This window comes from Leucopleurus acutus (genome assembly GCF_964270905.1).
Source record: "Leucopleurus acutus genome assembly, chromosome: 11".
Taxonomy (NCBI): Eukaryota; Metazoa; Chordata; class Mammalia; order Artiodactyla; family Delphinidae; genus Leucopleurus; species Leucopleurus acutus.
In genome coordinates, this window is record NC_139152.1 from 11055191 (window position 1) to 11067829 (window position 12639).

Consider the following 12639-nt stretch of genomic DNA (forward strand, 5'->3'; position numbering starts at 1 on the left):
AGAAGGAGTAAAAAGGAATCAAGAAAAATAATAACAGAAATAATGAAAAGGAACCATCACAATGATCACAGCAAATAGCATGGGTTAGACTTCTATACCATTTTTCATTTCTCCGTTCGTTACAGTCCGGAGTGGGGTAAGTGTAGGTAGACGTGTAGCACTAGATGGGCAATGCTTTGTTTGCAGTCAGAAGGGCTTCAATATTCTGTTTTGCAGCGCAAGGAGAGGAGTGAGTCATTGGGGTGGTGGCAGCACACGCTCGTGTCAAGAGCCAATGTGTGAAACCACAAGCCAATGCAGAATGCAGGAGAAGTCAGAGGTCTCAGATTCCCAAACGTATGAGAATCTCATTGTACATACTGTGCTTTTCAAGGAAAGAATATACAGGGGAGGGGATAAAGCTAGGGGCGGGGTCAGGAAGGTACAGGTCAGTATTTAAACACATCAAAGGGGGAAGAAGAAATTGATATATTCATATAGGTAACAGAGAGGTCTGCAAGAAAGAAAGGCAGCCATCATCCTCTTCACTTTTACAAGTTAAGTTAGCTTTACTCCTCCTTAAGAAAAAAGAAATCCTTTCTGGCATGATAAGACACAGAACATTTTTTCAAAAGGCCTGTGAGTAACCTTTAGGAGGGGTGTCCATCAAAAAGCCAAAGTTCTGATTGACAACTGTGATTGTACCAGGGACCAGACTGCCCAGAGTAGTCCACCCCAAAGTCAAATCCCATCTTCTGAAATCTGCCGTGACTTCATAATGATAAGACAGAGTCTAACAGTATTTAAGTAAACATGCATCTGGGTGGTTCTTCCAGAACCAGAGCCACCAGGAGGTCTAAGTGTTGCTAGTTAACCTACAACACAGGAAATCAGCTACGAGGCCCCAGGACCCTCAAATTCCAACAACTCTCATGGTCAATTGTCTGTCTTACTCTGCAGCTGTGGCTTCTGAAGGCCAAATGAGTGAATGTGGCTGAGATTATGCAAGCAAACCTATTTGCAGTTCATGAGCTCCTTTTAGTGAATGAACTGAGGTTATAGAGCTGGAGCAAAGAATGCCAATTTTGTTGGAATTGGAGATGGGTTAACACATTCTTACTGTGTGTTGTCTAAAAACTTGTACCCTTTCATTGTTTATTTCTCCCTGTCCATAAGACACCAAAACCATCATTTTCTACCTTTTGGTCAACAGGTCTTTATTTCGTGTGTAACGTGTGAACTTTAGCCTTGACTCTCCCCTTTGACTTTTACATCTATTACATTCTTGTTTCATGTTTACATTAATGCAAGTAGAATACAGTTTATTAAAAATACATAGAAGTGAGTAATAGCATAGGGACCTCTGTGCACTGGCCTGAATGACACTGTCACTTTAACTTGGAGATCCACAAAGAGCAAATGCAGCCTGCTTTCCTTTAACGTGGTGCGGCACCAAACATGGCACATCTGATTCCACGTATGTTTCATAAACGTGAGCAACGTATCAAAGGTTCTGAGCTTGGAAGCCGTTCTTACCCTGTTTTCAGGGAGAGCAGTGCATCGTCCACGCCCCTCTGGTTGAACTTCCCCATGTAGGCGTGCATTTCCGCATAGTTGTTGCGAATGTTCCTCTCCGTGCTGCCGTTGGGCACAGTGCCAAAGCGGAAAGGGGGTGAGAAGTCATTAGGTCTCTGGAACTGGAGAGAGAGAGAGAGGGAGAGAGAGAGAGAATAATATGAGGACTTCAGAAAATGTGAAGAGATATTACGTTAGCATTAGTGGATTTATCATGGAAGGGACAAACAAAAGTTCACCAAATACATTAGCCCTCACTCAGGAGCAGCAATTGCTATCTGAAAGTGAACTTCAATTCAACTCAATTTATTCCACGTTGTTGAGAGCTTTCTATCTGCCCACCCTTGACTTGCATCTGTAACACTTGTGTGCCGCATTTATGCACGCTGCACAAAACCAGGGATGATGGAAATGTGCTATTAGCTGAACTGCAGTGGGCTGGTTACCTCTATTTCTGAAAATTGTGTGAAATCTGCTTGCAGGCCCCTTCATTGCACTATCAGGGCTATAGGACCTTAGTGAGGTAAGCTACAACATACTCCTGAAAGTCACTTGTTGGATAGCAAATATGTTTTGCTAAGAAGTTTTCTCTTGACCTTGCTTGATGCTTTAAAAGCCCATGTTTATCCTACATGAGTTGTAGGATAAATTGTAAAAGCAAATGCAATTTTAATTATGTTCCCTCTCGTGTTTAAGAACGGAGTGTGGATTACCAGGGCTTAGCATCACAAAGTGAAATCTCTTGGATTTTCACCCCTATGACATCAGCTTTATTTCTGGCCATTGCCCTGCAATGAGCAAGTCTTTATGTTGCTTCCTGAACACACAGTTCATTCATTTGTACCTTCACAGCCTCATAGAGTCTGTTCCCTCAGCATGAACTCACCTTTCTCCCCGGGCCAATTCATGTCCTTCACCTCAACATGTAACTCAAAGCAATTTCTTCAGGACAGTTTCTGTGAGTTCTTCCTTCCATCAAGTCTACCCAACAGTGACCCACCAGTACTCTGTGTTCTTGGTTTAGATCATAATTAATACTACTAATTCATTTACTTTCTAAATGAGCTGGCTAAGTTCTGAGAGCTAGTCTCTGACGTAGTCATGAAGCTCTAGATTGAGACAGATATGGACTGAAGAGCAGCTCTGCCACTTGCTACTGTGTGGCGTGGGGCAAGTAACAGGAGTTCTCTGTGCATCATTTCCTCATACGTAATAAGGAGACAATAACGTCTACTTTTCAAGATCGTTGTGTGTTGTATTCAATGACACAATGTACAAGAAGTGCATGGCACAGCATCTTGCACACAGCAAGTGCTCAGAGAAGACCCCTTATATTATTTTAAATTCATGTCTATATTCTGCATTCCCTAGTAAACTTCATACTTTCTAAGTTTCTCATTCTATTAGAACAGCAACGATCAGATGGAATGTGACCAGAGTGTGTGGTCATATGTGCTGTGCCTTGGTATAGGAAAGACAATCTAGATATTTGAAGTCCACTTGGTTTCAATACTATACCATTTACTGTGGAGATACATTTGAAAATCTAACTCAGGAGTACTCTGAAGCTTTGGAGCTGTCTGGGCTTCAAGCCATTCTCCTTCCTCCCTCCCTTGACCTGAGACACTCAAGAGCTTCTCAGAATATGGGGATTTCATGGACCACAAAATGTCACAGCACCAGGAACCATAAATGCCATCTTCATTGCTTAAAGTTGGCCATAGTTAAAAGTAAGGTCATGCAGTGGTGTTCGTTAGGTAATCTGAGACGCATCAAAAGACCACTACTTTCTGACTTACCGTGGTGCTTTTTGCCATTAAGAGTTTCTGTTTAATTATTTTTAAACAGGTTGTGATTTTTAAGTGAAAAAAAAAAAAAACTATAAAAGAGTCAAAGAATTTTAGAGTTGGATGAGCCACTCAAGGTTAACTAGTCCAAACCTTTCATTTTACAAATGAAGACAGAGGCCCACAGAGGACAAGCAATTTGCTCAATGTCCCACAGCAGCAGTGATGGCTAACATTATCAGGAATCAGCTGGCTTAATTAATAGTACTCCTCATGGTCCCCAGCAGATAACAAGCTTAAAGTAAACAGGGATATGTTTTGTTGGAAGAGACAGAATGCTGTGCATAGAACTGTCAATTATAACACTTCAGATGTTTGAGAAAAGGTATCCCCCAATCAAAAGTAGAGTAGATACCATGGCAGGCAGCAGGATAACCAGATGAGCTCCCTTTAATCAGTAATTCCCCACTTTGCTAGGACAATGACAACTGATGTTCACAGGGTCCAAATACTAGGGTCCAAAGTATTTTCTGAAACATCAATGAAAATTGAAATCATGTCCAGTACAATTCTGGTATAAATTTTTATGTTCTAGTTGTTTTGAAAATTGGCAATCCATGTAAGGTAGATACAATAATTTTTCTTAATTAAAATTTTTTTATTTAAGTATAATTGATTTATAGTGTTGTGTTAATTTCTGCTGTACAGCAAAGTGACTCAGTTATACAAATATATATTATTTTTCATATTCTTTTCCATTACGGTTTATAACAGGCCATTGAATATAGGTCCCTGCGCTATACAGTAGGGCCTTGTTGTTTATCCATTCTATATATATAATAGTTTTCATCTGCTAATCCCAAACTCCCAATCCTTCCCCTGCCCCCCGCCTCTGCCTTCCCCTTGGCAACCACAAATCTGTTCTCTATAGATACAACAATTTTTGATTAACCACATGGAACGTGATAGCCAGAGTGCCTCGCGTCCTGATGAAGCTAGATTACGGAAAGTTTCCATACTACTCTTAATTAACTTTAATTTCTAAGTTATCTTTAGATTTCTAGATGCTGTTTTATAACTATATCTTTGAATACATAAATACTAAAGAAATAATAAAGGACCTAGAATAGCCAAGATGACCTTGAAGAAGAAGAACAAAGTTGAAAGACTTATACTACCTGACTTCAAGACTTGTAAAGCTGTAGTAATCATGACAGTGGGATATTAGCATAGAGAGAGTAAAGAGATTATGGGAACAGAATGGAGTGCCCCCAACAGACCAACACATGTATGGTGCAAAGGTGATTCGGGACAGATAGGACAGTCTTCAACCAGTGGTGTCAGAACAGCTAGCTATTCATATGCAAAAAAACCTTCGTCCCATACCTCACAAGATATATAGAAATTAACACAAAGTAGATCATATATCTAAATACAAATCCTAAAATTATAACATTTCCAGGAGAAAATATAGGAGAAAGGTTTTGTCACCCTGAGTTAGACAAAGGTTTCTTAGATATGACACCAAAGTACAATCCACCACAAAAAAAAAAGATGAATTGGACTTTGTTAAAATTAAGAACTCTTTGAAAGACACCTCTAAAATCATGGAAAGACAAACCACTGGCAAGATAAAAATATTTGAAAACAATTTAAAGCTATTAAGGAACTACAGGAATTAACTAAGAAGATAGCAAGACTCCTGAGTAGTTAAAGCGTCTTCCATCGGAAAACAATCAGAGAAATCAGCCAACACTAGAAGAATGGAAGGCGTGGTCCTGTGGAAAGCATTGGTCTTGGAGGCAGATAATTTGGATTTGAATTCCAGATCTTTCTCTGACCAACTGCATGAACATGGGCAAGTTATTTAAATTCATGGAGCCCCATTTTTCTGGAAGTATTATTTTTAATTAATATTGAGATAATACCTGGGATTACTTAACACAATATCTGGCCCATGGTGGATTCTCAAAACTATTAACCGCTTCCATGAGGATGACGTTGTAATATCTAAAATTGTCCTATGTTAGATAATGTTCCCTAAGATGGAAAACTCTCGTTCCCTAATTTGTTCCTTAAACTCAGCCAGTCTGGGGACCAAAAGGGTGAGTGTATCACCCCACAATTAGCCAAAGCAGAAGTGAGCCTGCCTTTTCCTTTGACGATTCTTGTCCCAGCTTGGTGAAATTTAAATAAAAACCTAGATCTTTAAAAAAACTGTCATTGGAGCTTGAATTTTACAAAAATTCATGGCCATGGAGAACTGTATCTTTAGTGAGGAAGAAGGAAAAAAAGAATCCTCCAAATGCTACCTTGATGCTTCCACTAAACGCCCTGTAATAAAACTTACCCCAAGCTGGGAGGCATTGCCTGGCACTTACTTAACCTGAATGACAATCTGTGCTCTCCGGGGTTTGGGGAAGGAGTAAATTAGTACTGTCCAGAACCGGAAGTCTTAAAAATCCATAAAACAAGAAGGACTCTAAGAAACAAATTTTTAAAATATTAAAAAACCCAATACACCAAAGAGACCAGCATTGAATTAAAAAGCTCAGTCTGATTTTCAAATAGGGAATTTTATATAGTATAGTATTCCTTATTCGTCGCCTTTGGCCATTATAGAGCTTCCTTGAACTTGGAATCTTTTTCCAGAGCTACCCTGGTCGGGATTCTAAAAACATACAGAGGAAAATAAAAACGCAGAAAGGAAGGAACTTGGGGGATGGATCCCATTTCACAGATGAGGAAACTGAAGCTCTGAAGAGACCAAGGAAGTTGTTCCAGGCCACGTGGTGAAATAGGAGGACCAGCTTATAGGGCTTGACCCCGAGCTGAGTCGTCCCACTGCAGCTCAAATGCCAGCCCCCTGGTTCTACTGCTCACTGGGGAGTGAAGCCACGCACTGTGGAGCCACCCGGTGAGGGTATCCTTCCCTTCCTGTCATATCAGATGCCAACACCTCCTTGGGATTCAACACAGGGTGTCCAGCCATCACTGCAAGCACACTCTCGCACAAGGGCAAAACAGTGCCAGAATGTTAAGAGACCTGTAATCTCACTTGATCCTCCTAGAGAGCTGCCGGGAATCAGAATTCAGCACTCTGAGCTCCTCAGACCATCATCTCAGCCCCCATCTTAATGACCTCAAAGTGAGTTAGTCTTGGCAGTGAGGCAAGGAGAGAGGTGCGGAGGCCAGGAGCAAAGGCCCTTTTCCCCACCCAGAGATGGTGGGATTAGGGGGCACTGGGGCTGCCCCTTCCCAACAGAGAGGCTCTCCTGCAGCCTGCTGCAGAGGGAAAGGGAAAGGGGAAGGAGTCAAGGAAGTGGAGATCTGGGTCCATTTTGTTTAGTTATTAAATAAATATATAAACCGATTTTACTACGTATAAGGCAGTACTAATTTATTAATAGCAGCTACTCATATTCAACACCTATATATGTACTGGGAACAACTCACGTGATCTCCTTTAATGATAATTAAAATGCATCCATTCATTTGACAAATATATCCTGAGCATCTAGTAGTGCAGAGGACTGTATTTGTGAGGATACAAGAAGTTTACATACCAGAGAGGCAGAGACGTAAACATTCATTCAATTTTTCATTCCTTTACTGTTTCATTCATTCATCTGTTCATTCATACAGACATTCAGCACATGCTTATAGCATCTGTCACGATATTCTGGGCGCTGGGGATACAGTATGACGGGAGAGTAAGAACCTGCCTTCAAGGAGTTCACATTGTAAAGACGTAGGGCAGATAATAAGTTGGTTTTTTTCTAATGTAATGGACTAATATAGAGCCACAGAGTCTTTGCTAGTCCTTGTATAAGAGATGAAGTATGTTCCCTGTCCTTGATTCTGGCCTGGCCTTGTGACTTGCTTGACCAATAGAATGTGCAGAAGTAACATTCTGGGGCTTCTGAGGCTAGGTCATAAGAGCCTTGCAGTTTCCTCCTGGGCCTCTGTAAGAAGTCCTATGACCCTGTGGGCTCCACGCCGGAGCTGTCATATCTAGGCACTTCTATCTGCAGGCCCAGCTGAGCCCAGCCTTCCAACCACTCCAGCGAGGGCACCAGGCAACCCCGCCCACATATCTGACCCATAAACTGGGGAAATAAAATGGAACGGCCCTTGCTTTAAGCCACCAAGTGCTGGGGTAGGTTGCCGTGTAGCCATAGATAATGGGCATAGATAATGGGCACACATAGATAATGGGCCGTGTAGCCATAGATAATAGTGAAAACCAAGCACTGGGAAGAAATGGACACAGCTGTGATACAGGATAAAGAGCGACTGGCCGGAGAATAAGTTTAGCCTGGCTGTCCTAAGAAGCCCCCTCTGAGAAAGGTGGCTTCTGAACAAAGCACTGGACGATGAGGAGGAACCAGGCACGTGAGGATCGGGGGAAGGGCAGCGGGTGTGGCTGGGGGACTGGGAGTGACATGCTGGGCGCCACGGAGCAGCGTGCCCGTGACAGTGGAGGCCAGAGCAAAGGGCGCCGTCCTGGTCCTGAACAGCCTTAAGGAGGCCACAGAGCCGGGGCTAAGAGCTGAAGGGAGATTTCTCTAGTAGGGCAAGAGGAGACAAGGGGTTTTTAGATAGACACAGCAGTCTGTGCAGACGCAGGGCCCTGGGAGAGATCAGGCATGACTGGAGATCACGGGCAGTTTGTCATTGCCGGAGTCTAACAGCTATGGCCCTGGTAACTGGAGGGCAGCAGGGCTGAAGAGCCAGGGCCTGGTTCACAATGGGAGTTGAATTCTGCACAAAGGAGTTCAGAGTCCATGCTCTAAGGGAAAAGAAACAGCAGAGCCTCTGGAGCCAGACTGCTTGAGTTCAAATCCCAGCTCTACTGCTTAATAGCTGTGTGACCTGGAGCAACTCACTTAACTTTTCTGTGCCCGTTTCCCCATTTGTACAATGGGGCTAATAATGCCACCTACCTCATGAGGCTTCTTAGTATTCAACAGGTTAATCTGGGCAACATGTTAGCACAGTGCCTGGCACATATTAAATACACTATATTAGCTATTATTACTATCATCATCATCGTTATCAGAAGCAACTGAAGAATTCTGGCTGAGTGTCAAGGCTGGGTTTTTGTGTCAGAAAGAGCCCGGAGGGTCAGCATGAAGAGCAGGTTGGAAGGAATAAAGCAGAGAGACGGGAGCTGCGGAGGACATGCGCTCGGATGAGGGTCCGGGCCCCAGGGAGAACAAGGAGGGGCAGAAGCGCCGTCAGATACTTGCTTACCGTCCAAGAATGTGAAAGAGGCCGTATGCACAGCTAGACGAAATCACGACCGCGGGCTGTGTACCAGTGCCACCGAAGTTCCACGGGAGAAAGGCTGCAAGCAGCCCGGCTCCCTGGATGGCTTCTTGAAGGAGGCTGCATTTAAGTTGGTAGCGGGATGGGTTGGGCTTGGAAAGGTGGAGGTGGGGCGGGAACGTCCCTTCACGTTAGAAGAACCCTCTGCCGTAAGACACTCCTCGTCCAACTCTGTTCAGTTCCCACGGTGAGGAAGGAAACAGATCCTTGCGGAGTTATTTTGAGTCCATGATGGCAGAAGAAAAGAAAACCAGATGGCGCCCAGGCTTCTGTGCTGACGACCAGACACAGCCCAACGAGGTTCCTTAGTGCTAGATGTTGGGAACGACAGCAGGCAAAGGAAAGGGTCTCTACTCAAAGGAGGAGGGAGGCAAGAAATGCCTTCTGGGGCGGCTGGTGACCCTGAAAGTTGGCTCTTCTCCTTCAGTCGGGAGTCCGATCAGTCTATGCAGATTAGGACAAGCCAGCTCTGCGACCTTGCAGAGATGGATATTGTAATGTCCTGTTTGCAGGGTCCACCCGCGTGAGACACGGAATCTGGGGGCTTTTGTCTTCAAAGCTTGACAATCCCACACATCAATATTCATTCCATCACTCTGGCTTTTCCATTTGAATCACACACACAAAATCAATGCCCAAATGCCACTCAGCCCTGTGAGGCGCCCAGGAGAAAAGGTGGGAATGCTTAGGCTACAAGGGCAGCCTTTGCCCGGTCTGCTGATAATGAGGAGGTGGCAGAACAGCAGAATTCTTCGGGGACCACGTTACCCACGCAGCACGCTCCCGTTATCACCGTTATCGCATCGGCACCCTCTGCTTTCACAGGACTGTTTTATCACTGACTTTCATTATTTTTTAGGTACAGTTCTATGCATTTTGTTATTCTATTGATTCATTCATTTAAATTGGGGTAAAATATACATAAAATTGATCATTTTTTTTATTGATGTATCTTTGAATCCATTGTTTGTAGTTTGGTTTTGCTTTGTGATCCAATCTGAGAACATTTTGCCTTTAACACAGGCATTTGTGCTATTTTTATTTATTCATAGGAAAGGTATGTTTGGTACTGAGTTTATCTTCTAAAAATGTCCTTCTGTTTTAGCAATAAAATTTACCATTTTAAATATTTCTAAGTGTGCAGTTCTGTGACCTTAAGTGCATTCACACTGCTGTGCGACCAGCACCACCATCTACCTCCAGAACTTCTTCATCTTCCCCAACTGCGATGCCGTACCTGTGAAACAGCAACTCCCCATTCATTCAACTAATTTTAACCACATATAGAATCTTGTAACCAGGAGCACGATCACGGCACAGAACAGTTCCACCACCCCAAGAATTCCCTTATGTTCCTTGTCTACAGTCCTCCCTCCACCTTTAATCTCCGGTGACCACTGATGTCTGTTCTCTGTTACCATAGTTTTGTCTTTTCCAGAATGTCCTACAAATGGAATCACACAGCATGTGACCTTTTGAGGCGGGCTTTTCACTTCTCATAATGCCTCTGAGATTCATCCATGCTGCTGCTGTGTATCCGTAGGTCATTCCTTTTTATTGCCGGGCAGAATTCCACTGTATGGCTGTATTGGTTTGTTTATCCATTCACCCATGGAAGGACATTTTGGTTACTTTCAGCTCGGGATAACTATGAATAGAGCAGCTATAACACTGACATACAAATTTTTGTGCGAGCATATATTTTCATTTCTTTAAGGTAAATGGGTCATGAGAGCTACCACACTGCCTGGGACCCCGTCCCCCCAAGGGCATCTCCTTTTGCATCTCTCCTCTCTTTTGATCTTCCCAATGTTCCCATGAACTATAAAGTACAGCAACTGTTATTATCTTATTCTTCTGCCTGATACTCGTTCTTCCCATAATATCACCCTACAGCCAAAGTAGGATGATGTATGTACGTGTGTGTGGCTTCAGACTGAACAATGCCCGAGGCAGGACGGGGTGGCTGGGGAAGGTGGGCCCCGTCCTCTCCCACGGTGATGCCTTGTTCGCCCAAAGAGGAAGGACGGTCAGACGACAACACAGACCAGACTCTCTGAAGGCATGACCTTCACTGTTCCATGGCCCATAAGTACTTGGGACAGATGGGGAAAGCAAGCAGAGTGTGCTTACACTGAAAGGGCCATGTAATGACAGAACAGTTAAGTAAGGACATGGGTTATGGGCCCAGAAGATCTAAATTCAAAACTGAGCTCCACCGCTTATTAACTGAGTGACTTAATCAACAAACCATTTAGCTTTGAAACTGAATGTCAACAATGTTCAGGAGGAGAAATAAGGAATAGCATCTCATTACAAATCTTCCATTTCAAACTTGGGGCGCAGGGCAGCCACCTAGGACCCCACCATGGAATGAGCTGGCTGTGGATATAGTGATGGGTTAGAAAGTCAGACTCTTCACCTTCATGAGAGTTATAATCTGGGATGGAAGTGGGGGGAAAAATAATTGTTTTTACATTTCATTATACATTATTCATCGGAGAGAATATTGTTCAAATTCATTTGGAATAGGTGACTGACCTGCGATAACAATAACACGGAATGTAGTTAGAAGATACAGGTATATAATGAATGTGCCCAAATTAACTCAGTTCTCTTCCTGGGCACCAGGAGAAATTGATCCCATCTTGCTACCAGGAAGTGAGTCAGCATTTAGGAAGCACTTGACACCTTAGTTGTTTCTGCTCTTTTTTCTCTTGTTATTAATATTAGTACTGTGGTTGTCTACAGTGGCAAACACATCTAAGCTTGCATGTGAAGAAGCCTGTACTTGGATGCAAGAAGCCTGGTAAGTACGTCTTCACAACTCCGGGTGCTGTGCTTCTGGGGAAGGAGCCCCTTGCCTCTCTGAGCTGGGGCTCCAGTGGGTGACAGGCTGTAGAGGGGAGGGAGTGATGGAGGGAACAGAACTCGTTCTCCGCCTGTCACTTCCCTCCTGCTGTGGCCCAAACAAGAGCTTGTAGAAAAGAAAATACAAGTTCTTTGGATTCCTGGAATTTATAGTTAATGCTCAGTTTTCCTCATTGCAAAGCAGTCATTTCTTTTGTATTTTCCTAAATTTGCATATATAAGCCTTAATAAATATTTCCTGAAATATTTCATAAGATTAGACAGTGGCATCATAGTTCATGTTAGCTCGTTGAGGTTTGGTCCCCGAGCTAGTAGAGCAGAGCAGAAGGGCTTATTCCTGCATTATGACACTTTACCATGTCACACTTGTACCCTGAAGTCTTAGGCGGCTGACCCTAAAGTCTCAACATCAACACACATTTAATGTGGCAAATCCACGCACAAGTCACTGAACTCTGAAATGACTCTGAAATGAAATGGGGCAACAGACACAATTCTTACACTGCAGTTCAGTTGGAAATAATAGTGATGGTATAATACAGACACAGCTAACACGTCTATGCTCATGTACCACACGATTTACATAGAGTGACTCACTAATCTTCCCATCAACCCTATGAGGGAGGTATTATTATTCCCATGTAACCGACATGGAAACTGTTGCCCAGAGAGATAAGTAACTTGAAGAAAGCCACACAGCTAGGCTTCCAATCTAGGGTTCTCACACTTAACTGTAAAACACATCACAGAGCTCTAGATACACAGAGTAGATGTTCAGCAGACACGTAGAGCAGAATAATCCAATGACTAAATGAATATGCCAAGTTCCAAAAGGGACGTAAGGAAAGCAAAGGCAATGGAGATTTACAGGGAGTAGAGATCATCATAAGAGAACGGGGATGAGGCGGCTACAGGGAGGAAGCAGAGATGGAGCTGACTCCCACAGATGGGCCAAGATTGACACAGGAAGGTGTGTGGGGAGGGCACTCAGGACCAGAGGAAGGGCGCCAGCAAAGATGCAGAGGGACCCGGGCACGGTGTCTCAACAGAAGTTGGAACGAATGTTTGTATGTGTGACTATGGACCACTGAGTTGG

General features: G+C 43.5%; 1 protein-coding gene across 1 annotated transcript in view; it reads right to left on the reverse strand.

The window, feature by feature from the left end:
• The window catches only part of GRIN2B (glutamate ionotropic receptor NMDA type subunit 2B), a gene marked incomplete at both ends in the record, with an annotated part of 290643 nt that overhangs the window by 8017 nt on the left and 269987 nt on the right, over positions 1 to 12639 (reverse strand). The window contains one exon of the mRNA XM_082849516.1: positions 1516 to 1676. Within this exon, the coding sequence (XP_082705642.1) occupies positions 1516 to 1676 (161 nt within the window). The remainder of the gene's footprint in view (positions 1 to 1515; positions 1677 to 12639) is intronic.